The 27,705-nt window shown below is 40.3% G+C and overlaps 1 protein-coding gene across 9 annotated transcripts in view; it reads left to right on the top strand.

The window, feature by feature from the left end:
- LOC148105978 (protein NLRC3-like) overlaps nucleotides 1-27,705 on the top strand; it is a 663,817-nt gene that overhangs the window by 482,976 nt on the left and 153,136 nt on the right. For 3 of the 9 annotated variants that reach the window (XM_087837926.1, XM_087837916.1, XM_087837910.1), the window contains one exon: nucleotides 26,686-26,859. The exons of 2 other annotated variants lie outside the window; for them this stretch is intronic. In XM_087837926.1, coding sequence (XP_087694052.1) covers nucleotides 26,686-26,859 — 174 coding nt within the window. Of the gene's footprint in view, nucleotides 1-9,813; nucleotides 9,824-17,923; nucleotides 18,012-23,054; nucleotides 23,651-26,685; nucleotides 26,860-27,705 lie in introns of all 9 variants that reach the window. 4 more of the 9 variants (XM_087837934.1, XM_087837928.1, XM_087837920.1 and 1 more) reach the window with 4 other exon arrangements.

Genomic DNA, 27,705 nt, shown 5'->3' with positions numbered 1-27,705 from the left:
ATTTTACTGCTATTGTTGATAATCATCATCATTACCATTGCAGTACTAACATTAATAACATAATCTACAGCATTGATATTGCATTCAGATGTTTAAACATATTGGTACCCAATTAGCCTTTATTACAGGTGCAGTTATAACCACGTTAAACTGTTGAGTTAAATCAATGATCTTAAATGCTTTTGAATGCTTGTTATAATCTTAAATGTGTATGTGCTGATTCTGAAAGGCCTAACTCTGAGTACACTCTGTGCCAAAGTAGACAGGAAGTGCAGGCTTTTGCAGAGCATGCTTGTGAAAGGTACTTTGAGGAGCTGTTGGGAGGATGCTATTTGAATAACCAGGTTATTCATTGTTATCTTTTAGTCATCTATATCTTTTTATTAACCTTTGAAGTAGGGGCACTCATTTGATTAAAACATTTATTCAACATATTACAGATATAGTTTCAGTTAGGTTATTATGCACATGAGAATTGGCCTCTCTTCTCATAAGACAAAGCGCGTGTGAGGTCGAGCCACACACACACACACACACACACACACACACACACACACACACACACACACACACACACACACACACACACACAGTAGATAGACTCATTTATAGGTGAGAGGTTAGTCATGTTTGCTTGCAACTGCAAAATTGTCTCTGCAAACAGAGGAACAGTTTCTTGCAGGGTGTGGGTCTGGTGTTCCAGACGAGAAGTGAAAGTCAGAAGGCTGACAGGAAGCATCTGCTGTGGAGACGGAGACAATGTTATTTTAAACTGTGTTAAAAGTCTTTGTGGTTTTGAAACCTATGTATGACCTGTATCTGATTGACGTTGAAGGGGCGTATTAAATTTAAGCCCTGATGGTATATAAAGCATCTGCTTATGCTCTGTAAGTTGGGGATCGGCGCTGTCTGCGTACGGCGGTGGTCCCCCCACGCGTGCATTAAATCATCGTTTGACTCCACCTGGCCGGATCAGTGTTGTTATTTTGAAAGTTGATTACCTCCTCTAACCCTCCTCAATATTGAACCCAACAATGACCACATGAAGCTTTCTGAAGCTTGGATTGAAAACGCTTCATTACTCAAAGCTTTCCAACACAGGCCTCTGTGCTGCCATCTGGTGGACAAACATATGAAGTGCAGCGTGAAGCTACAAATTAAACTGCTTCAGCTACGTTTATATATAACATACTATAACCTATATAACTATATGTATAGTGTATTATGTAGGTTTTAGAGCTGGGGGTAGAATTGCTGATGGCCTGGTTGTTATTTATGTTCCCCATGGTTCACCAGCTCTCACACAACATCAGCACCAATGATCCACGTCCTTATAAACCTCTGAATCAGGTCCTGAAGCTGTGACGTCCTGAGTGAAGACCTCACTGATCACATGACTCTGGTCACCTGGACTCAGTGTTTCTGAAGCAGTGTGCTGGGTTTTTAAAAATCCGTGGCTGCTGCCTGATGTTGGGCCCACAGAGGAAGACGACTCACTCGCTCTTCTTCACTTCCTCCTTAAACATGTGGAAGGAGAGCAAAGTGCTGCCAGACTCTTATTTCTGACAGGAACAGAAGAAACCACAGCAAACTGTTCCAGTTCTTCATCTTCATCACAATCTATTTATTTCTGATGGTGTCTTCAGTCTGAGGGTTTGAAGTTTCCATGTCTGTGTGATGTGTGGTGTGAAGGCTGCTGGTTAAACTGGGACTCACTGTTTAAAGCACTGAGTGCTCATAGAGAGATGCTCCATGAGTCCCAGTACAGACTACAAACATGGTGGAAACTTAGCTTTGATATCCACACACTCTGCACGTCTGTGAGTAACTGTGATGAAGATGTGCAGAGATCTGTGTACAAACAGGAGAAAGACTGTAAAGACTCTGTGCTTCTAACAGCCTCTGTTAACATATGTGAGGCTGTTTGTTGTTGTTGCCATGGAGCTTTTCACTGTTTGGGTCAGCAGGTCATGTGATCAGGTTTGTTCTGTGAAAGCTAGACGATGGTTCAGTGTCAGGGTTTGTTTGCATTCATCAATAAATATCTAAATAAATCAAAGACTCCATGTTTGTTCTTTCATCATGTGACCTCTGCTTATCCATCTCTGTGTGTATCAGGATACATTTAGTTCATAATACACAGAAAAATCAGAGTTATTACCTGTAATAAATGTGAAAGTAAAGATTCCTGCAGTGATAACCAGGCAGGACTGAAACACATCCAAGCTGTCACCACGGTAACAGCACCGTCCATCCACAGATGAGGGGAGGAGCAAAAAGAGGGACTTTCACCATTTTATACTAAAAACACTCAACTAATGTTTCTAATATGAAACAAATAAGCCCACATTAATGTGAGCATTTATTCAATAATAATAATAATGATTTCCTCCTGATCTCATTTCCATAGCAGAGAAAACTGTGGTGTATATTGAGGTGGAGGGTGTGGTCTATGGCTCAGGTGTAGAGTGAGGGTGGGGTGCACCACAGCAGCATGCTGGGACTGCTGAGGGTGGAGGAGGGAGTGATGATGACATCAGAGCTGCAGTGGTGTATTCTAGTTAACGCAGTACTGAAACACTCCAGCAGAGGGCGCTGTTAAGTCCTTATTGTAATACAGTTACTGTGTGCAGTTATACTTCATACATAATCTGCACTTATTTCCATCAGACATGCTGTCAGTAAATGATTGGTTTCTATTGATTCTACTTCCTGTTGACTAGTTTGATGACAGTGAAACAATCACAGCTGATTGTGTGATGTCACTGTTACATTCAGTGTGTGTGACATAATGTTAGTGCAGGGCCGATAACAGCCTGGTTCTGTGACACATGAACGTGTCCATAGATCAGTGTGTGTTTAACATGAGAGCTTCAGCCCTGCTGATGTGTTCAATAAAGACATGTAGGAAAACTGATGAGACTCTGAAATAACTCTTTATATTTATAATGTAACTCTGCATCAAAAGAACAACAAAGGATCCCAGACAGGTTTATGTGAACAAAGACGATTCTGATGTTTCTGTGTTTCTAACAGTTTGACATTATTAGTAAACAGACTGCAGTGAACAGGATTTATAAAGAGCTTATATATAAAGATATGACAGCTGTTTGACAAGTTTATCACTGTGTGTTTGGACCTGATCAGTCCAGCTGTTTACTTGAAATATGTTCATTTACCTGTTCTGTTATATTTATGTTCTTGTCTCTGTTGAAAAACACATTTTAATGTCCCTCAGATTTTTCTCCCAGATGAATAAATATAAAAATGACACAAACTGACTGCAGCTACTTTTTGTCCTTTCTGTCAAAAACCTTCATGTGACTCATGAGAGACACGTTTCAGCTGTTTGTGACAGATCAGAGGCCAACAAGTCATTTATAACACTTTCCATCATTGTTTAGCACAAACACATGTTGACACAGCAGCAGGGCCGCAGTGAGAGTCAGAGCGAGGAGATAAAAACTCCTGTTTGACCACAGCCTCAGTTTGTTCCTGCACTTCAAACACTTCCTGTTGTTGACTGGGTGGAGTCAGGAAGCCAGCGAGGCCCTGCAGGACTGAGACTGCAGACTGGGACGTGCTCTGTGATGGAGATCAACAGCATCACTGACTGTTTCTGTGAGGACACCGTCATCCCAGCAGGGCTGTTTCCCAACAACAAGCCCTGGACCATCAGAGACCTGAAGGTGCTGCTGAATGAAAGAAGAGGATCTTCAGGTCTGGAACAAGGACGAGCTGAGAGTGTTAATAACGTTACTAATGTTCAGCTACACTTTACTAGGTCACATCTGTGACACACATCACTTAAATAAAGAAGGAAATATGGGCTCTGTTTTATCTGCTGGGCCCAAAAGTGACTCCCCGTATTTAAACTGCTATGAATAACTTGTTGGTCTATAATATGTGAAACATGTGTCAAATGTCTCCATCATGAAAGATATCAGGTCATCTTGAGCCACAAAAACATTCCTATCATGAGGTAGAAGCTGGAATCAGTTTGTTGCAGACGTTTATATATCTGATATTTATCCAGTTAAAAGTTGAAATTCAAAAATGTCTTTTCAAGAGTCGTCTGTCCAAGAGGAGCAGAAACTGCAACAAATATAACAACAGTTATTTAAGGCTGTTTTAAATGGCCACAAAGGAGCAGACTGGTTATAATGCAGCTGCTTCAGAGGAATAAAGATGAAACACTGTTTTTATTTCATGTGTAACACCTTTCAATGATGTGTTGACTAAAGTCTATTGACCAGTATAAGTAAAGACATCACACACACACATGGAAACACTGAAACCTGTTTTTGGTGCAGCAGCGGTCCCAGCTGCTCGCCTTTATCTAGACTGGGTCGGCTGCTTATCTCAATATAATCAATGTTTAAAGTTTTGTTCTCAGTGTTTCTGTGTTGCTGCGTATAGGATCTCCCAGCATCATCACTGTGCTGTCCAATCATTGTGTGCTAGGTTACCCTTATAGTGCAATGTGTGTTTGCACAAAGAGAAGCATGTGTGTCAAATATAAATAAGCACAGAACAGAAAAAGCTGCTCGTTTCTTCTATTTAGAGTCAAGTTAGTGTTTTGTGTCTTTGTTTGAGGCCTAATGTCAAGCAGAGGTGTGTGTAACTGGACTGGTCTGTTATATGTGTGAAATGTGTGCTTCTCTTCAGCATCATCTTTGTCACTGCTGATTCCTTTGTGTCATCATTTGTTGAGAAGAGACAACAGTTATAACGGAGGAGCAAAAGGAAGCCCTGAAATCTGCATCAACAAGGAAGTGTTGGCTCACCAGTGATCCCAGCAGAGGCCACTGGTTTGGCTCCAGTTGTTCTAGATTCAATGATGTTGTTGCTACAGATACATGTTAGCATCTTTATTGTAGTAAAGTCTTGTAATGTGAAGATAGAAACAAGGCAGGAAACAGCTCCATGATCTGATCTTAATGATGTTGTTTTTATTTCTGTCTTTCAGAACTGGATTGGAAACTATCAAAGGTCTAAAAACAGCCTCAAACCTCCCAAAGAGCAAACTTTACACACGTCATCTTTCAGCTACAATCTTTGTTGCAGGGATCTTCTGCCAAACAAGGCTGAGAGAAGATTTCTTACAGCTGTCATGTTGATGCTGTTTCAATCTTTGGGCAAACACACTCATTTATTAGGGCTGATATCAGGGCTGCACAAGTTCTTTGTGTTTGTGATCATGAATAATAGAAGTGTGCCTGTTGAAGATCATGTTTGCTACATTATTATATGTCCTGTTATTGTTCTGTATTATATTCAGCTTTCAGCATCCTTTCCCAGCCCCCTGTTACACCATCCATACAAAGCCAATCTGACTGTGAGCCAATGTGTTTGATAGTTTGTATTGGATCAATAGATTTGACAGACTTGGTTCATCCAGAGGGAAACAGTCCAAATTCAGATCTAATGAAATGATGGAGGCTGTTTCCTACCACGGTGCTAAAGTGTGACTAACAAGGCTCATGGTCTCCAGCAGACAAGCGCCTGGAATGAGGTGAGCTGAGTGTTGCTTTGGTGGGTCTATGCCCACGTCATGCATCAGGATTCATATTGGCAATAGTTCATATCTCTGTTCTTTAGCCTTCATCACAAAGCTGTGAAGGAAAAACAATCCAAACATCTAACAGGATTTGATGGATGCAAAGTCCACTGAGCTCTTTGTCATTTAGAAACTTGTCCAACCAACAAGAGCACAGATGAAAAACACAGTGACAGTTAAAGGATTTTGCCATATATGAGCATAGATTACTTTCATATAGATTTTCAATGCAGGCTTTTGGTGAGCCGCTGGGTTCTGTCTAATAATCATCTCAGCATTTTACAATAGAATAGCTCTTTATTAGCTCTTCATTGATTGTTATTGGACATGAAACAAGGAAGCTGTGTTTCTCATTGGATGTTAGTTTCATGTTCATCAGGATCATTTTCTAAAGAGCTGATATTTAGACCATTTACTGCACTGGCTGCACATCCTGTCTACATTTCTCTGTATGTGCTGTAAAAACTGTGACTAGAGGTTACTTAAAAAACCCATGGCAACAACGTGACACTTAATTTACTTAAGTAGATTTTAATTTCAAGTGATTTATGTAAAATTTAGATAAAATGTTAATTAAATTTCAACAAAAAACAATAATATATATTATTAACATTCTCTTGTAAATATGTGTTGAATTTAGTGACAAAATCTCAAATTGAAGGTTAAAATTGCTAATTGTAACAAAAAATTAGTTCATTTGAAATGAATCTCTGAGAAAAATTACTTTGAATTTACTAACGATCTGGCAAAGGTTTAGTAAAAAATGACTAAAATATCCATTACAAAAAAATTAAAACTTTTTGTTTTTAATTAAAACTCAAATTGGATTCACTAATTTTCCAATTAAACTTTATAATTAATGACTGAATAGTAAGAGAAAATCAAATTAATTTAACTTCTTTTCTGAGTAAAATGAATCAATTTCACAAAGACAACATTCAAACAGTAATTGTTTTTATTGTGGAATATAAAACATATACAAAATTTATAATATAACATTTTTCTGATTAATTTAGATTGTATGCACTGAGATTCTTCACTAGTGCTCGCCCCAAAATAATAGGAAGAATAGGCCATAATTGAAAATACAGTTTCAGCCAACTTCTCGAGAATGTCAGTCTTTACTTTGGAGGTGGGCAGAAGATTTCCACTCTTTTTATACTCCTCGGTGGCTCTTTCCAGGTACATTTCAGTTTCATATGCAGACTGTGGGGAACAGCTTCGGCTCACAACGTTCTGTGAACTTCTGCCTTTTGAGAATAATGGTGTCCTGAGAAGATGTGGTTGCAGCAGAGTCTGCATTGGACACAACTGGATTGGATGATGAGTCATAGTCAGTTGACAGTTGATCAGAGGGGCTGCCGAAAACTGGCAGGATGACCAGGGTGATGCCAACAACCTTCACAGTAGTCCTGAAATTTTGGTTTAAAATACTGAAGACTGAAGTCGTTTGAAATCCCAAAGGTATCCTTCACAACACTTTGCAGCTCCTCTACTGTTGGTGGGATCCCGATGGAAGAACCAACTTCTCCATTTGGTCATCAGTGATTACATGGAGCTCTATCTCGTTCAACCTAGAATAAAATGTAAATGGGCAGAGTTACGTTAGATTAAGTAGGGTCAACGTAGTCATTTTCTGCTGCTTCAATTTCAAAACTAGTAGTTTAATTTAATACAATCATCCATCACAACCTATTCAAAATGCATAGTCTACATACTGATCAGCTGAATTTAAGTTGAGGGATCTTCCAAGAACTGAAAAGAACACAACATTAATAACAATCGCACTCTCCAAAGTAACAATTTTACACACACAAATTGTTAAAGACAAATTTGAATTAATACTAAAATTTTTAAAGGTGAGGTTCACATATAAAACAATGAAACTCTTTATTAGATTAAAAAGGGGATAGACTCTATTTTCTGTACCGATCTGGTGACAGATCATGACATGAAATAACACTATTTGTGTATTTATATACTGTATATATCTTCCCATATTTGAAAAGAGGTCCTTTTAATCTACACAAGGTCATCTCTGTATCCAAACACCATCGGGTGTTAAACATAGAAATGATGAAAGACTTATGTCAGATTAAACACGTATTACTATATTACTTCCTGAATGTACCTTTGTCTTGAAGATCGTTCTACAGAAACATCGTGACTGAGCGTGGGTCTCACTGATACACGACCAAGTTTAACTGGAAACTTGCATCATCCCTCTCTGTGAGCTGTGCCTGCAGTAAAGTCACGGGGCTCCGACAGCATGAAAATGAAAACCAGTTATTTTGCTGGACTGAGCCACTTTAGCTTCATTACCACAACTGAAAAACTGCGTGGAGACAAAAGCTTTGAAAAACTGTGACTGACAAAATCCTGCACAAATGATTTTAACTACATCACTCACTGCTGAGTGCAAAACTTTTTCATAAAATGCTAAAAGTAAATGAGGGAGGCTACAGCCCATCGAAATACATCATTGATATATTTTCTTAATATGGTAAACGTGGTTAGTCAAAGCTCTGAAGTAACACAGCTGTGAAGGCTTGGAAAGTGACCTTATGCTAGCAGTCCACTTCGTGCCATTTTGTGTAAAAATACGATACTGTCATTACAGCGGTCATTATTAATCTAATTTTGACGTATCATACTGTTTAGATCTTTTACTCTAAACTGCTACACGTTACTGTTTAAAACGTGTCGTATATTCGTACAAATGAAGATAATCTTACCTCGGACAAAATGGAGATCATCCACTGCTGAAGCGTGTGTGTCCTGCACGTGGCACAACGGACTACAGGCGGAAGTGTAGAATGATTGAAATGAAAATGCTTTCATCAGTTAAATCTATTAGATTTCTTCACTTTTCACGGTACTCATACATTTTTGTTAAATCTGCTCAACAAACTATTGCTTAATTTACCCCAAACAAAATTGTGTAAATTTAAATAACTGAACATCTCAAAAATGTTTAATTTTGCTTAGATTTAATTAAAACAACACATACATGTTTTTACTGAGTATTACTTTCCTATTAGATACTAATTAACCCAAATCACAGTTTTTACAGTGTGTGCTGTGTTTGTCTGTTCATATTTCTCCATATTGACACAAACAGTGAACAGCAGTAGATCTACTCTTCATCTGTTTTAGGCCCAGTGAAAGATATGAAGCAGAAATGGTGTCATTAGGAGAAGAAGAACAAGTCCGGCGAGGAGGCAGCAGCTCTTAAAGATGAAACACAGCAACTTAGCCCTGAGCTCAGAGAGCTTCACATGAAAAAGCTCCTCAAGCAGATCATGTCAGAGGTTTGTCATCAACAGGAGGAACTGTTAATATCATAGGATGAAGGATGCTGTCAGCTGGATGAAGAAGGTTATTTAATGGCAAACGTTCACACTGAAGTCAAATTGTTGTCGTGTTGAACAGATTCATGTACTGATCGTCTCCAGAATGTTAGAAGAGCTTCAATGAATCATTAGAAACAACTTACAGCTGCACAGTTGTGTCAAACCAATCTTTGTGTCATTGTGGGATTGTTGTGTTTCTACATGTGACACACGTCTAAAACATGCACACAATCTGAACACAAACAGGGACTCATTTGTTCCCACAGCCAGATGCTGAGAGCCATTTCCTCTTAATCCTGTGTCTATATATATGAACCATTAGATGTTATTGGAATGATTGTCAGCTTTGATAGTTTCATGTGTGTTTAGCTGGACGGCTGTTTGATCCTCGACATGTTTAAAGGTGTCCAGTCCTGAGACACTGGGGGTGGAAACAGCTGTGATGTCATTGGACTGTCACAAAGACAGAAGTGCATGAAGTGAGCAGCCAAAGACCCGCTGATGTTTTGGATTCAACAGCATTTGAAAGGTTGACACAGACACATTTGCACATAGAAAGCTGAATTTATCATATGCCACAGTGAACTCACTGTTCAGTGTTTTTCAGGAAGCTTCTTAACTGCCTCTGCTGCCAAACAAGCAGCTGATGTCCTTGAGAAGAAGCTGAAGAAGTCTTCAACAACAAATACAGAAAGTGGACTTTCAAATACTAGATTCACTTTAGACTCACACAAGAAATGACTCAACTAGCTGTGTTTGATTGACTCCTTTGACTATATGAAAGGTCAGTGTGTGTCTGTAGTCCAACTTCAGTAACCCTACAAACGTCACTGCTGTTTAGTTTCTGTCTTCATTTATGTTGGAAGTGGTAGCAGAGCTGTACGTTTGAATTAGTTTCAGAAATCTCTCAGTCAGAACATGGTATGAAATGTTTAGGTGTAAACTAGCGAGCTAACTTCCTGTTAACTTCTAACTCCGTTAAATTTAATAACTTCTGTTTTCATGGATGTTAAACTTAATTGTTACACCTGCTAAAGCAGCAACGCTGATGATTTAATTAAAGATGAAATAATTTAGACCGTTTTTAACTCTTAGTGTTCCTTTGACTTTGGGACCTGAAGCAGACGGAGTTTTGGACCCAGATTCCTCCGTGAAGCTCCTCACTACGGCAGCAGTAATGCTCTGACAATCCATCAAGCAGTGCGGCTTACCAAAGTTGTACTAAAACATTTTTAACAGATTTCTGCCCAAATCGGTTCGAGGTCAGTAAGCACAAACAGAATTCATACATAAGCCACACTCTTGATTTTTGAGAAAATTAAATGATTTTTAGCCTTTTAGTGTGGAAAAAATATTATACAGAAGAAAAGAATATATTGCGATATATATCGTTACCGCACGTGCTTCAAATTATACCGCAATATGGATTTTAGGCCATATCGCCCAGCGCTAACTCCCAATTTATTTACAACATTTGAAACATACAGTGTAGCTCAGTCAAAACACCCCAAGGCCAAGTGAAAGTGCTGAGAGGGAAAAGATCATGATTAATGATTAATGATTTATTTAAACTCATAACTGGGTGCAGCAGCTGAGCTTTGACCTGTGAGCTGCAGCTTAAGCTTCTTTTATGGTTCAGTGTTTAATGTGTAAACTGTTTATCACTGCAGAGACGCCTACAGGCTATCTACTGTTCAAAAGTGAATTGTTATATACAGGGTGGCAGCTGACCTTTGACCTGTGAGCTTCAGCCTCTTTGCTGGTGTGAAGTGTTTAATCTGACGCAGCCTGCAGACACAGATGACTGCTGACGGAGAAGAAGCAGAGGATTTTCTCTGTTTCTACACAGACCTGGTCCAGACAGCAGAGCTGCAGAGTGAAGACGTTCATGAGAAGAAGAAGCTGAGTAAGTTCAACATCCTCTTTGAATCCTGGATCAGGAAGTGAATATTTGGTGTTTATATAAGGTTTCTGTCTTTGACTCAGTCTGCTGTCACTTTTTTAGAGAGAAAAGGAGATTTTGGATTAACTGGTGTTCCTGCTGCTCCAGCACTAAAGGACAGTATAGGTGACCGCGTTGATACCTGTTTATAATTTCACCAAAGCTAATAAACTGTTGGCTAAATGTTCTTTTTTTCAAATGTAAACAGAGGTGAGAGGAGCAGATAATAAGGATTAAATATTATGCTGAATAACTAAATTCTGCTAGTCTGTGACATAACTCCCAGCAGCATCGCCTCATTTCTTTGACCTTTAACATGAGTTAGCTTAGCTAGCAGAGCAGCTATCTCTGCTGTCTGTCATGTGACCGAGTCAAGTGTGTGTAGTAGACTTGTTAGCATAGCTAGCAGGCTGAAAGAGGCTAGCAAACTGTGTGAACACTTTGTCAGAGGTGAGCAGTAAAGAGAAGGATAAGAAGCTCCTCCAAATGCTGATTATGCACTTAACCTGAATTTACTGCTTGTTACATTATATGTGATGTTCAACAATTACTTAAATTAACATTATTATTATTAGTAGTAGTATTATTTGTTTATTATTCATAACATGGCTCCCTACTGTAGTGGTTTGAACAGTTGATCTGTGGTTATTGTGTCCCTGCAAATTCAACAATGCGCCTCAATGCAAAGCATCAAACAAATATTTTTATTATCAAGTCATTCGCCTACTGGTTGAATCACCGTAACTCTGACAGTGAAGCACACTCATTTTTATTGGTAGTCACCTTGTAAGCAATGTTCCCTCTAAGCTGCGCACGTGTGCAATTGCGCACTGTTGGCATGGTCTCTGCGCAGAGAAAATCTGTGTTGCACACAAAAAGAATTCTAACCTGAATTGAAATTAAAGTAAATATGTGTTGGTGTTTTAGCAAAGCGGCTGATGTGGAGTGAAGCCACGTTAATGACAACGTGTACAACCATTGGAGATGTGAGCAGGACAGACGGAACAACTGACGGGAAAAGTGTGGACTTTATACCAGTTTTTCAATTGTGTTGATCGGCCACGTAAAACCAGAGTTATGATAAAATATCTGCAATGTTTGGTTTTCTTCCTGAATACTGTCGTTGTTTATATTTACTGCAGGAAGAAACGGAAAAAACGGCGTTTTATAAGGAAAACGCTCAAAAGCCTGTGAGCAAAAACAACACCAAAAATCCCCACCCTTTCCTATTGGTCGAAAAATGTACCATGTCGACCAATCAAAACATGGCATTTAGTTATTAAGAAACGGAGTGACGGCGTGTTTGAGATGTGAGAGATTTGAGACGTTTAGAGCAAATGTTGTGTAGTTAGTGTGTAGTTAGTGTGTCGTTAGTGTGTAGTTAGTGTGTAGTGTAGTCAATACTGTTGTTGTGTGTGTCAGAACAATGAGGCGACTGCTGAGTGTTACAGGTGTTACAGCAGTGACACATCTGCTGCTGTCAGGCCTGCAGGTATCAGGCTGTTGTTCTCCTTCATCTCATAGTGGACAGAAATTATTTTTTGGAGTGGCACAAATAATTTGTGTGGCATCAGATTTGATGCAGAACAGCTGATTGTTCTGTAAATAGTTTGAAATGTTTATTTAAAAAAATGCTGCATTTTTAGGTAAACAGCTGCAAAACACTTTGTTTGCAAAACTGAGTAACTTTTTTGAAGAAGTAACTATATAATTAACTGCCCAACATTGGTCATTATTTACTGTATTTTGCAGACAGAGTTACAGACTCTCTCCCAGACCACAGACTCATAATACAGTCAGAGCTTTATAAAAAGAAAAAATAAAGTTGTGTTTTCTAAATTGGAGTTCAAGTTATTTTTTACTTCCAATAGTGTTAACATACTACACAGATCATGAACAAGATTGTTTTTCATTTTCATTGTAAGTGGGCTAAAGAAGTTAATTAAAAGTAGTTTAACAGAAATGTAAATGCTGTAAATTGATTACTTTAATAAACATGTAACTTGGATGGATTCGACGCTGGCGTGACCACAGTGCACATGTCTGCTGTCACTCACAGTGGATCGCTCAGGGAGTTTGTGTGTTCGCTCAGACACATGAAAAATTAGAGGGAACATTGCTTGTAAGTGCTTTAAACTCTCATGGATGAGTAAAACTCATTAGAAACACTGGCGAGCAGTGAGTGAATAACAGGTCTGACAGCAGCAGCAGGGACGATGCTGTCATAGTTTAATGTGGAGTCTGTCTGCACTCAAACAGTGAAGAGCAAAGAAAAGAACTTTAATGGTTCTGGGTCCTTTTGACCCAACACTGTGGGTTTCTTGTGTTTTGTATTATGGTTTATGTTCTGGTTCATTTACGGTCTTATTTATGCTGCTTTGAGTTTCTTATACTTCCTGTTTAGTTCCTTGATCATTAGATTCCCTTTGTGTCTCTGTGTGTGTCTCTGTGTGTTTGTGTGTTTGTGTGTGTTTGTGTGTGTTTGTATGTGTCTGTGTGTGTCTGTGTGTCTCTTTGTGTGTCTGTGTTTGTGTGTGTTTGTATGTCTCTGTGTGTCTGTGTCTCTGTGTGTCTGTGTGTGTCTGTGTGTGTCTCTGTGTGTGTCTGTGTCTCTGTGTGTGTCTGTGTGTGTCTGTGTTTGTGTGTGTTTGTGTGAGGCCTGGTGCTCCATTCTATATTTCCTCAGCCTGTCATGTCTCTCTTGTCTCCTCTTTCCCTCGCTCACTCTCGTCTGCCTTTCCTCCACTCCTCTGTCAAGCTCACGTGTCAGTGTTGCGTTCCTTTGTTTGCTGTTTTATTGTGAAAGTCTTGCATTCTTTGTTCAGTGTGTTTCATTTTTCCTGTGAAGGTTCTCAGTCATCCACACAGCATGCTAACACTAAGCTAACACTAAGCTAACACTAAGAGCTCTTACAGACACGAGTTAAAAAGCTGCTTTTAGTTTGTGATCAGAGTCCAGGACTGAGAGCAGCAGCAGAGCTGATGGATGATGAATTACTGGATGGAAGAAGCTTCTCATTAGCAGTAAATCAGTGTGTGTGCAGTTCTCTGCAAACTCAGCAGGAATAATTAGTGTGAAGCTTTAACTCTGCTGATCCTCTTTGAATCATGGATCAGCTGAAATGTTTAAAATGTTGTTCACACGTGTTGAACTGACTGAAGCTTCCAGTCACAGTGAATCAGTGTGTGTCAGTGAATGCATCGTGTGTGCTTCAGGCTCCATCTAGTGGACTGATAGTAGAGCAGCTGATGGCAGCTTCCTCTGCCTCACACTGCTGTCTGACTGCATTCAGCTGACACTGAGATGAAGCAGGAAAGAAGCAGCTGATATTTGGACAGCACACATGATGGAAAGGAGGATTTCAGTTGATGTGCACATGAATGATTTGTGTTTCCTCTGCAGGTGAAGGTAGAAAGTGTGTGTGAGCTGATGTGAATTGAGCAGCATGGATCAGTGTGAGGACAGAGAGGAGGGAGTCCCTCCCTCTAAAAGCACTCTGTGTGGGGAACATGAGAGCCAGACCAAAGCTCAGAGGTGAGATGACCATCTCTAACTGTCCATGACTCTTCTCCATGTCACAGCTCAGCACTCACATCACTGCTCCATCATTATTCACAGGAACCAGCCTGGACCTCCACCCAGCTCTGTGTCATATAAGAGTGACCGGTCTAAAGATCGTCCCTTTAATTTTAAAGTCAAGCCTGTGTCTGCTGCAGAGAGGTGAGCTGTTAGTAACATGAACTCTCTGATTAAACTGCTCGATGTTGTTGGATATAAACTGCAGTACAAACATGTCGTTCCCTCAGTCCCATTTAAACTGTCTTTTAAAACAAGCCTTTGGTTTTTAAACAACTTAAAATCCACTTCAGCAAACAGGAAGTGATCAGAGCGTCCGTCCACTTCCTGTCAGACCCTGCAAACATTTCATATTGAAAAAAAGTAGTTGACATCTCACATTTTTACTCCACCACATTCAACCATTTTGACATGAGCAAACAGACTCGAGAGAAAAGGGCAAATTTACACCCTTATCATGTTTATTGAACGACTCTGTAAACATTGATTAACCTCCTGAATGAGCCGACCCCCCCAGGGACAGTCCTGCATGCTAATGATGGGCTCTGCTCTGTACATGCATGATTCTGTCAGCCACAAACTCCTCAGCTGATCCTGAATCTGAGCCCATCTGTAAAACAATCATTTTCTTCACAAGTCTGTGGAGGTGGCACTGATCATGCAGCAGTCTAACACACTCTGTCACTCTTCTTCAAGTCTTTGACATGAGGAACAAAAACTATGTTAGTAACAATATTAACAGGTCTGCAGTTTGTCCACTTGGCAGTTGTGTCATCAGTGCTTTGCATTATTGTGATATTTTAAGCTGGAAGTGCTTCGGTGAAAAGAAAATTCCTTCTGTCACAATGTGCAGAATCCTTCATGTTGGTCGGCTGGTCCGTCTTGTTATTTTTTTACATGCACAGTAAACAAATAAAAAAGATCGTTAGGACGTCGTAACATTTAAAAATATAATTTTCTGATGTAACCTTCAAACTAAATGGTAATGGAACAATACTTACTTTTCACGAAAACATCAGCACTTTTCGTACTCCCGACTGCAAGCGGGGTGTTTATTCCGAGACTTCGCCTCCGTTCTCGGCGAGAATGGCAAGGTGGCCAACCTCACCATTCTCCATCAGTTCTTCGAAATTCCACTGTGACTGTTCCCTTGGATCTCTTCTTCGCTCACTATTTGTTACTATAGTTGTGTCGCTACCCGATTTGTGACCGTTGGAAAAAAAAAAAAATGCGCCCCTCTTCCATGCGTCTGTTCCAGGGTTTGTTTCCATAGCACAAAATGGCTTTCCGTCAGTGACTACTTCCGGGTCATAGGTGATTTAACCACACCAGTTTTTAAAAATTGTATTTGAAGGGAAAATAAACTGTGATTTGGTTTTGGTCCTTGCTTTTATTTAATTTGTTTATATTGCAGTGTTGCCGTCTGAGAGAAAATACTTTTGAAAGAAAAAGTGTGTTTGTGTGTCTTTTTTTCCTTTTTTAGACATAAAGGCCTTTATATTTTTAAAAAAAAGCACAGTTACTATTATCCAACATCACTATTCAACACTGATAGTGACACACAACACCATTTTTTTTTCACTTTTTGTTGCAGAACGACATGCTCAAAATCTGTAATTTTTGCTGAAGTTTGTTCATTGCTTGAAATATGAAAAAATGGCGCCATCTGGTGGACAAATGAAAAAATAAAATTTTAAGGGCCAGACTCTAAAGTGTCACCATCGCTCAGAGAATTGCATTAATCGTAGTTAAAATAATGGTGGTATGAAAAATAGCGTTTATAATGGGTTTCAATCGGGCAGAAATCGGCCACGAGGTTCGATAGTTGATGTATGTCTGTAGCTCAGCTATTTAAGCTCATTTAAGAAACTTAAGAAATTTTTGAAAATTTGGCTATATTCCATTAAACACAGTGGAAATGGCGTGGAATTAAAAAACGCAAAGGTCACGAAATGGTCCCAGATTCACCCTTAACACTCAAACTTTCCATCAAGACGTCAGTGTGTGTTTATCATCTTCCATATTGAGCTGATTGGTTCAGCTGCCCGTCACTAACAGATGTGCTGCACATCTGCACGTGTGCAAAGGTAACTCTACTTGGACAAACTGCCCAAAGTGCGTTGATAGAAACATTTCAGGGATTTTGAGTCATTCTGCATTCCAGATGTGTCGTGTTAAAGATTTTTATCATGTTAATCATGATAACAGATGAACCCCCTAACCCTAACCCTACATGTTAATTTTGACAGCACTGGTAAATCCTTTTTAATGTTCTTCTGTCAGATCATTGATTAGACTCGACTCCAAATACGAGACTCAGAAAACTCAAATGAAAACTCAAATCAAACCAATGAGAAAAGGACTTCTTGTGTGTAGAATGAAAACATATGGAAGTCGTCAGGTTTCAAACACTCGATGAATCTACTGCACAGTTACATTCAGGGACCTTTGGCCTCCTGAGGGCATTAGTTGATGGTTCATCACAGTTTTACCTTCCAGTGAGTGAATTTATCAGTTTGATGAAGTCTCAAAGTTTCCTCTGAGCTTCTGCAACATCATCACTTCCATCACTGATGAAAGAAAGTTAATAGAAAACAGAAAATATATCTTCAGAATCTGAGAGTCTAAAACTTGACAGACTTGATTCAGATGAAGTTATTTGAGCAGAAACTCCTGGATCTTTATCCTGTGTTGATCTAATCCTTCATGTTTCCTCCACAGAGTGGACCAGCAGAGCTCAGAGGTTCCCAGTGGTCAGTCTGCCCAGCAGCATCAAACACAGCTGGACTCCATATTTATGGTCTGTACATGTACAACAACTACTGTTACATCTGTTCTGTTCACAGTCATCTCCATGATGCTCTTTGTAGACCAGTGGATTGTCTGTAGGGCTGAGAACAAAGTACAAACACTTCATTACATAACCTAATTACTATTTTCAGGTATCTGTAGTTTACTTGAGTAGTAACTATGTTTTACTTTTACTCCGTACATTTTTAAACAAATATCTGAACTTTCTACTTCTTAAAAGTAGAAACGTCCTCCAAAGAGCTGCTTTCTTTTTTACTGTTACTTTTAAGTTTAATGAGTACTTCAACTTTTACTGGAGTAGTTTTTAATAGTAGTAGTTGTCCTTCTACTTAAACACAAGTACAGACTTTGTGTACTTTGCAGATTTTTACAATGATTCAGTTCTGATTCACAAATTCAGTTTTGACTCAGTCAGAAATATTATAATCATGATTATTTATCTTGAATTTCACTGTTGAAAGAACCTCTAAACCTTGTAAATGAAAAACATTTAATTCCAAATGATTTGAGTCTTTCTCTGCAACTACAAACTCCGTGTAAACTACTTTGGTATAAAAACAAAGCTGAGACTTCATCAGAGGTGTAAACATCAGGTTAATGATCCACACTTTGTGTTTACATGTTTTCATGATTTCATGATTTCACTCTGATTGGTTCATTCATAAAGTATTCTGTTCCAGCTGCTGGAGGACAACATCATCACTTTTTTGAACGAGCTGAAGAAGATCCAGAAGGTTCTGAGTCCAGATTACCCAGAATGCTTAGAGAGTCAGAGGGAGGATGATGAGGAGGAGGAGAGGAGCAGAAAGGCACTTGTGACAATCACAGTGAACTTCCTGAGGAGACTGAAGCAGGAGGAGCTGGCTGACCGTCTCTATTGCAGTAAGAGCATTTCTGTAAGCGTTTAAGCTGATTGATGACTTCATCAGTCATTAAACAACCACTGTTGTCCTACTGGGAGACAACGCTCATGTAGGCAATGACAGTGAGCCTTGGAGGGGCGTGATTGGGAGGAACGGCCTCCTGGATCTGAATCCGAGTGGTGTTTTGGTTTTGGACTTCTGTGCATAGTGTATGTATAGTGCAGGTGGAGCACTGCTGACTTCGACAGAGAATATTGTCGGGCGGTGGAAGGAATACTTTGAGGACTTCCTTAATCCCACTGGCTTCCTCCTCCTGTAGAAGAAGCAGAGTCTGTGGAGGAGGGGACGACTTACCTGTCTCCGGGGGCGAGGTCCCTAAGAGAGATAAATGACTCCTTGTTGGGTACACTGTAAACCCGAATAAGTTCAGTGAACTCAACATTCATGAGGAAACTGATTACATAATAATTTTTAAGTTAACTTACTTAAAAACTATAAGTTCACTGTAACTTAAAAAATATGACCTGAATAAGATCAAAGAATTGAACTACCTCCAACCTGTAACTTAGTATTTAAGTAACTTACAAAGTTCAATTTCACTAAACTTGTATTTTTTATTCTATTTGAACTTTATTTCATTACTTTACTAACTTAAATATTATAACTTATATAAACTCTAATTACCTATTAAAGCGCACACTAAGTGTAACCCTTCATAGGTTACACTTAGTGTGTAACCTATGAAGGGTTTCACACTAAGTGTAACCCTTCATAGACAGGGTCTTTCTGTCTGTCTTTCTGTCTTTCTGTCTTTCTGAAAGACAGTCTGTCTTTCTGTCTGTCTTTCATATACAGAAAGACAGGGTCTTTCTGTAAAGAAAAGAAACTGAGACAGATTTGCAATTGCAAGTTTATTTATAACCACCTGCACAAAACTTTACATGCTTCTGCATTTGAACATGTTTTTACTGCTTATTGTACAACTTGTACAGTGAAAATGTTAAACAATATAGTGCTTCAGCCTTTTCTTTGCTCTCTTTTAAAAATAATTCTGGAAACAACATAAAAAAAGTATCAACCTGATGCTGTTATAAAACTAATAAAAGGCATTTTTATTAGACATTTAAACCAAATAAATAGTCTCAATCTACTCTTTAGCTTTTCCCTTAAACTTCAACATAAATAGTATTTTTATAACAAATAATATAGTGCATCAGTTTTTTCTCCAGTTGTTCCCTTTTAAAACTTTTAAAAATAGAAACCTTTAAAACAAAAAAATATGTATGAGCATTTTCTTCCACGTTTTCATTATAAGACTAAGTTAAATAGAACACCCACCATATAAAAAAAGCTATCGAGAGGCATGTTTGTCTCAGTCTATGTCTCAGGCTATGGGGAACAGATAGCAGCAGATGTCCTAAACCTACAGAACTTTGTATGAAACTTTATTACAGTTTAGTACAACTAGTCATGGCATCAACTTCAGTGGAACAGTTTGAATTTTGCCAGCAGTATAGTGCCAACACCTGTACGTGCTACTCTGGCAGTAAAAGATTGTTTTTGAGGTGAAAAAGACATGGTTTCAACTGTTTACCATCCTCAAGGCCCATCAGGGGTTTCTGGATGAATGTGAATGTGTTAACAAGGTTTTTTGGATAGTCCAGATGCAAGACATAAAACAATCCGAGCAACAAGACAAATGCATCAGCCACTTGGGAATGTTGCCTACCACAAGCTCATCTTCCACTACAGCTGCTGCACTGACCACAACAATATTAAAATACAATAAAAAAAAAAAAAACTTACTTCGGAGCTTGGCGATAACTGTGTTTAATGCTCAAATCCCACTTCAAGCTGTTCGAACGAAAAGAAAAACCACAACTCACGTTACCATGAGACAGCTAGCTTAGCCCACATTTACACCGCGGCGGTTATCGGGTTAATATGTAAAACATATTTCACCAAAACGTAACCATTACCATATAACAAAGCTTATTGTGAAAATAAGTAAACCACTGGCAATAATAATTCCCAACAACTGGTACGTGGCTGCAACTGGCATTTTAGTCTCAATTTAGGCTTGCATTAAAATAGTGAGCAGTTAGCTCAGAAATGTGCGCCGACTCGTCGACAAAAACTTCAGTTTTTCAACCAAAATGACTCAACACGGATGCAACATTCCTCTGGTAACAATCGACAGCAGCTCAAAGAATAAAAAAACAAACAGAAAACGTTGTCTTTCATTTTACTTACATATTCTCTTGCTTTGCTATTCTTCACTTTGCTTCGCTTCAGACCTCCACCATCTTGAAAACTTTTCAGAGTATGTAGTTCAGGTTCACAAACGTACGCCATGATGTCATCAAGCCTCTTAACTTAATAACTTTGACACGAAGGTTTTATTTGCTCATAACTTTCTATTCTAATAAAGATCCCTTAAGTAAAAGTTGAATCTGCTTATAATTTTTACGGTGTTTTGACTTGGTTGCTACTTTTGATTTCTATGATTATAAAACTTTTGAGCCCATTGTACTTTAGGGTTTACAGTGTAGAGCACCTGGGGTGGATGAGGTTTCCTGAAGACTTTAAGAAGGAGGTCCCAAGGGTGTGTTCCAAATATAGGGGGATCACACTCCTTAGCCTACCTGGGAAAGTCTATGCCAGGATGCTGGAAAGGAGAGTCCGTCTGTCCGACTGAACCTCGAATGCAGGAAGAAAAGTTTGGTTTTCATCCAGGTTTTGGAACACTGGATCAGCTCTTTATCCCCTCAAATATACTTGAGGATGCATTGGTGTTTGTCCAATCAGTCTACATATGTTTTGTGGACCTGGAGAAGGTATTCAGCAGTGTTCGGTGGTCTCAGAATCTGATCTCTGCTTTTCGCAGATAATGTGGTTCTGCTGCCCTAATTAGATGATGGCCTCCAGCTCGTACCAGAACGGTTCATGCCTGATTGTGAAGTGGTGGAAATGAGAATCGGCACCTCCAAATCTGGGGCCATGGTCCTTAGCCGGAAAGGGGTTGAGTGCTCACTCTGGGACAAGAATGAGTTCCTGCCCCAAGTGGAGTTCAAATATCTCGGGGCCTTGTTAACAAGTGACGGGAGAACAGACGGATTGGTGGTACTGCTGCTGCAGTGATGCGAACGCTGTACCCGTCTGTCATGGTGAAGAGAGAGCTGAGTTTAAAAGCAAAAGTCTCACGTGTCGATCTACATCCCTAACCTCACTTATATTAGTGACCAAAAGAGCAAGTTTGCAGATACAAGCGGTGGAAATGGGCTTCCTCTGAAGGGCTGCTGGCTTCTGCCTTAGGAATAGGGTGAGAAGTTCGGCCACCTGGGATGGCCTCAGAGCAGAGCCGCTGCTCCTCCACATTGAAAGAAGCCAGTTGAGGTTGTTTGGGTCTGACAAGGATGCCTCCTGGGTGCCTACTAAATGAGGTGTTCTGGGCATGTCAAACCGAGGCAGACCCAGGACACGCTGGAAAGATTATATATCTCTGCTTGCCTGGGAACACCTTGATGTTCCCCCAGAAAAGCTGGAGGAAGTGGTCATGAAGAGGGTTGTCTGGGCTTCTCTACCTAGGCTGCTGCCTCCTTGACCGGCCCTGGAAAAGCAGAAAAATATAAATGGATGGATGGATGACTAGAACATTTGGTATTGTCTTAAGAGATGGACCAACATGTAGCCAAATATCCATGCTTTAAAAAAATGAGACGTAATGTTTTGCATTCTTTTTCCAGAACATTTTCCAACGGTATGTCAACGTAACCTTAAATCTGCACTGAAGAAGAAGTTCCAGTGTGTGTTTGAGGGGATCGCTAAAGCAGGAAACCCAACCCTCCTGAATCAGATCTACACAGAGCTCTACATCACAGAGGGAGGGACTGCAGAGGTCAATGATGAACATGAGGTCAGACAGATTGAAACAGCATCCAGGACCAAACCAGACAGACCAGAAACAACAATCAGACAAGAAGACATCTTTAAAGCCTCACCTGGAAGAGATGAACCAATCAGAACAGTGCTGACAAAGGGCGTGGCTGGCATTGGGAAAACAGTCTTAACACAGAAATACACCCTGGACTGGGCTGAAGACAAAGCAAACCAGGACATCCAGTTCATATTTCCATTCACTTTCAGAGAGCTGAATGTGCTGAAAGACGAAGAGTTCAGCTTGGTGGGACTTGTTCATCACTTCTTTACTGAAACCAAAGAAGCAGGAATCTGCAGCTTTGAAGACTTCCAGGTTGTGTTCATCTTTGATGGTCTGGATGAGTGTCGACTTCCTCTGGACTTCCACAAAACTACAATCCTAACTGACCCTAGAAAGTCCACCTCAGTGGATGTGCTGCTGATAAACCTCATCAGGGGGACACTGCTTCCCTCTGCTCGCCTCTGGATAACCACACGACCTGCAGCAGCCAATCAGATCCCTCCTGACTGTGTTGGCATGGTGACAGAGGTCAGAGGGTTCACTGACCCACAGAAGGAGGAGTACTTCAGGAAGAGATTCAGAGATGAGGAGCAGGCCAGCAGGATCATCTCCCACATCAAGAAAGCTCGAAGCCTCCACATCATGTGCCACATCCCAGTCTTCTGCTGGATCACTGCTACAGTTCTGGAGGATGTGCTGGAAACCAGAGAGGGAGGACAGCTGCCCAAGACCCTGACTGAGATGTACATCCACTTCCTGGTGGTTCAGGCCAAAGTGAAGAAGGTCAAGTATGATGGAGGAGCTGAGACAGATCCACACTGGAGTCCAGAGAGCAGGAAGATGATTGAGTCTCTGGGAAAACTGGCTTTTGATCAGCTGCAGAAAGGAAACCTGATCTTCAATGAATCAGACCTGACAGGGTGTGGCATCGATAATAAAGCAGCCTCAGTGTACTCAGGAGTGTTCACACAGATCTTTAAAGAGGAGAGAGGACTGTACCAGGACAAGGTGTTCTGCTTCATCCATCTGAGTGTTCAGGAGTTTCTGGCTGCTCTTCATGTCCATCTGACCTTCATCAACTCTGGACTCAATCTGCTGGAAGAGCAACAAACAACCTCCAAGCGGTCTAGTTTTTTTAGAAAAACAGAGTCTCTCCACCAGAGTGCTGTGAACAAGGCCCTACAGAGTCCAAATGGACACCTGGACTTGTTCCTCCGCTTCCTCCTGGGTCTTTCACTGCAGACCAATCAGACTCTCCTACGAGGTCTGCTGACACAGACAGGAAGTAGCTCACAGACCAATAAGAAAACAGTCCAGTACATCAAGGAGAAGCTCAGTGAGAATTTGTCTGCAGAGAAAAGCATCAATCTGTTCCACTGTCTGAATGAACTGAATGATCGTTCTCTAATGGAGGAGATCCAACAGTCCCTTAGATCAGGAAGTCTCTCCACAGATGAACTGTCTCCTGCTCAGTGGTCAGCTCTGGTCTTCATCTTACTGTCATCAGAAAAAGATCTGGATGTGTTTGACCTGAAGAAATACTCTGCTTCAGAGGAGGCTCTTCTGAGGCTTCTGCCAGTGGTCAAAGCCTCCAACAAAGCTCTGTGAGTACATTTGTACTCATGTCTTTACTTTTGACATCCAACTGTGTCAGTAATTTATTTCCCCAGGCTTTATGTCTTTGTATGAATTTGTATCCTAAAGTTTTGGGATTTCTCCAATACAAATATAACCTCTTTGATGCCTCCAGAACTCGGTGTACTCGAGACGCTGAATTCACCATAAACTCTGATCATCACTGCTGCTGTTATGTTATCAGTTTTTGTTTAAACAATTAGGCTGCATGTGCCTAATGTTGTGATACTTTATATTCACATGCATGCTCCTAGATACATTTCTACTGCAGGTCTATTTTTAGTCACAAATATTGGTGAAACACTTGCTTTTACATGCATGGTGGGTCCTGCATTAAAGAAAGCATTTGAATTACTCAGTGAATCATGGCAGCCAGAGAAACATCCTTAGTTTCACTTTAAACTAAACTCTGCTTCGGTCTTCCACAGTGTTTTTGTTGTTTCTTTGTTGTTGTTGGCCTGCTCTCTCCTCTCACTCCAATCTGGTTACAGCAGATGTTTGTCCCTCCCTGAACCTGCAGACTTGGGTGCAGCACCTCAGTTCATCTTCAGTCTGAAACCAGCTGTTTTAGCTATATACCCTCAAGCACACCTTCCCTGGTTATCTCTGCTGTGGTTGCTATAAAATGTAATCTTGATTAAAAAAACAAAGAACAAAAAAAAGTAAACTAAAGTCAGACTTGATGCCGTTTATTGGAAGAATGGTGCCTGTTTGTTAGTCTTTGATGATAAACTGCACTACAGTCTAAAGCAAACCTTCTGACTTTATTGACTTTATGCATGTATATACTCTTCCTGTTCACCTTGGACACACAACAGCTCTCTGTTTGTTGTGATTGGATCTAGAACAGCCAACATATCCTAATCTAGATGATTTTTAAGGTGGTATCTGGGAGGAAAAGTTAAAAATCAGCTTGGATGGCCTGTACTTTATGATGGCCTTGGTTGCACCACTTTGATAGCCATGCAGGGTGGTTCACTCCTTGGGCAAGAAGACCGAGGAGTGAGCCACCCTTGGTCAAAACTTGGTCATTCAAGCTCACTGTTTTCCCCTTGTTGGTTGATGATAGTATTTTTTTTTTTTACCTGACTTATAGTCATCATTGTCTTCAAATTAACTCACACACTGCTGACTGCTGTAGCTTACCTGGCTGAGCAGGTGACCCATGTACTGAAAGTTAGAGTCGTGACTCCAGGGCCTGGTTTGAGTCTGCCCAAGACCATTTCCTGTGTGTTATTCTCCTCACTTCTCCCTCCCTTCCTGTCTTCTCTGTCCTATACAGTGAAGACAAAAGGCCTCAAGTTGTGAAAACTCTTCCCCTTCATCATCTTCCAAATCATCTCTCTCATCTAAAATCACCAGTATTCTCTGAGTAGAGAATCTTTTCACAATCTTGAATGATAAGGATCCAAGTGGGTAAAGTTATTTATTTGTTGTGTTCCTATTTGCAGCTGGGATAGATTGTGAAAAACTCTCGGCTGCCAAAATTACATTCAGTTTAGAAGAAAAACATTGAGTGAAGTGTTTGTTTCATCATCCTTCACAACTCATCAACCAGGTGTCACAAACTGCAGCAGAACAGTACAAAGCATGTCATACATACATGTCATACATACAATGTAGCTTGCCATCACCAGTGTGTGAATGTGTGCGTGAATGGGTGGATGACAGGTTGTGTAAAGCGCTTTGGGGTCCTTAGGGACTAGAAAAGCGCTATACAAATACAGGCCATTTACCATTTACCATACTGGATGGCTGCAGCAACCAGAGTTTTACCTACCTTTGGTATTTCTTGACAGCATGACCGTAATATTTACTGAACAGAGTCGTCTTCTGTAATCTTTTCAGATTAAGATTCAGAACACTGTATTTATTTTCAAGGGGCTATTAGCATACTGACCTTGCCAACCGTACATACAATACACAAACATCACATTGGGGAGACAGGTCAGGCTAGGTAGCTGGCCGGTCAGCCGCTAGAGCAGCGACCTGGAACCGAACAGCGGAAAATGCACAACATCAGGAAAGATGAGGAGAAAAAAGAACTTTCCCCAGACTGAGCTCCAACAGGGAGATCAGTTTGAGAACAGAAAAAAAATGACCTTAGCGCAGAACACATGAAAACTCTTAATGCGCCATAGAAACACATGACAAGCAACAGGGATGGGTAAAAGGTGAGAGACAGCCGGTGTAAACAGCGCATCCGGGCCTGCAGCATTAGCGCTGGTCCCCTTGACCCACCGTCTGCACCGGGAGGGGATAAGCATGCTTAGGATGGGAAGGAACAGTCTAAACACCGTCTGTTATCAGGGTGAGATTTGTTATGTTCAGCTCCAGCCTTGAGACTACAGCTGGCGCCGGTATGTTAGCCGCATGAAATGATGGTGGTTTTCTTTGGTGCGAACAACTGCATGTCAATTTCACAGCTGATCTAACAGTCCGTCACTCGTCTCTCAATCTCCCGTTGGAGAGCCACGAGCTTCTCCGACAGGTTATCAGTTTTGCGCTCAAAGAGCAAAGTCTGAGAACTCACGACCGCCATGAGCTTCTTCAAGATCTTATCTGTGCTGCGATCAATGAGCCCATTTTGAGAAGTCACGACCCGTCCCATTGTTTCAGTCACAGCGGGCAGCCTTGCGGGGTTTTGAACAGCTGATTCCGCTTTCTTTAATCTTCAATAAGCCAGGACCAAGCCAGCTACGATCAGCATGAACCCTTTGCTGCTGTGAATGTCCGTGTTGCTATATTTCAGTATCAGGCTCTAAATGTACAAATGGATCTGAGAAGATTTCCAATCATGTTTCTACTAGATTTACAGTTTGTTTTCATGTCTTCTGACTCAGAAAGTGGAGCAGGAGGAGCTTACAAGGAGTAAGTGCTGATATAGAAGAAGAGTTGTGTTTTAATGAAGCTATTTAGTTAACCAATAATTGTATTGCATGCTGGCATTAAAAAATGTTTCATTTCACTGATTTAATTAATTTGTTTGTTTGTTTTCTTCCAGACTGAGTGGCTGTAACCTCTCAGAGAGAAGCTGTGATGCTCTGTCCTCAGTTCTCAACTCCCAGTCCTCTAGTCTGAGACAGCTGGACCTGAGTAACAATGACCTGCGGGATTCAGGAGTGAAGCTTCTGTCTGCTGCACTGCAGAGTCCACATTGTACACTGGAAACTCTCAGGTCAGGATCCAAACATCCCCACTGCTGATCATTAAATGATATTATTGTATAAACAACCAAGCTTTACAGAATTGGCAGGTAAACTTTTCTTTATCTTTGGATTGCTTAGGAGATTCTTAATTACTGTCTGAACATTTTTTTACAGTCACATATTTTGTTTTAATGGTAAAACAGAATTATTGTTCAGTTCAATGAGCAGGTAGCTGTGAGATTCATAATAATGAGGTATATTTGTATTAAAGATGACTAAACTTGAACAGTAGCTGTGTGAGTTACTGTGTTTGCTCATGTGTGCTGATGTTATGAGTAATTTAAAGTTGAAGTAAACTTGTAATGAGTTTAATCGAGTTTCTGAAGTAACTGTACTTGGAGATATTTATGAGTTTACTAAAGTCCTGGAGCAGGAGGCTGTTTGTAGCATAGAGGAACCCAGACCTCAGCTTTGTCTCCTGGGTTTCTGTTTCTGCTGTTACAGTTTCCCCTCATCGTTCCCTTCAACAGTCTTCTCACCGTAACAAATCAAAGTGTTACTGTATAGATTCTCGTCTTAATGTTGCCATGTGCTATTAAAACTAAAAGCGATGTTTCATACACCCACGTGGTTCAGTCACACAGTAACTGATGGTAAATAATGTTTGTGTTGAGCACATCGTACAATTCAGCTGCTCCACACAGATCTCAGGTTTACATGCTGGAACAGTTTGTGATCATGAAGGATAAACCTCACTTCCTCTTTGTTTCATACAGATGTGACATGAACAATAACACATTCATGAAATCCTTTTAGGAACACAAACACTATTGTAGCTGGAGAATATATTTGAATGTAGGATAATGTAGGGGATC

Source organism: Neolamprologus brichardi, chromosome 3 (assembly GCF_056152115.1).
Source record: "Neolamprologus brichardi isolate AB-2024 chromosome 3, ASM5615211v1, whole genome shotgun sequence".
NCBI classification, from domain to species: domain Eukaryota; kingdom Metazoa; phylum Chordata; class Actinopteri; order Cichliformes; family Cichlidae; genus Neolamprologus; species Neolamprologus brichardi.
The sequence above is the reverse complement of the archived record's forward strand: the minus strand, read 5'-3'. Positions and strand labels throughout refer to the sequence as shown.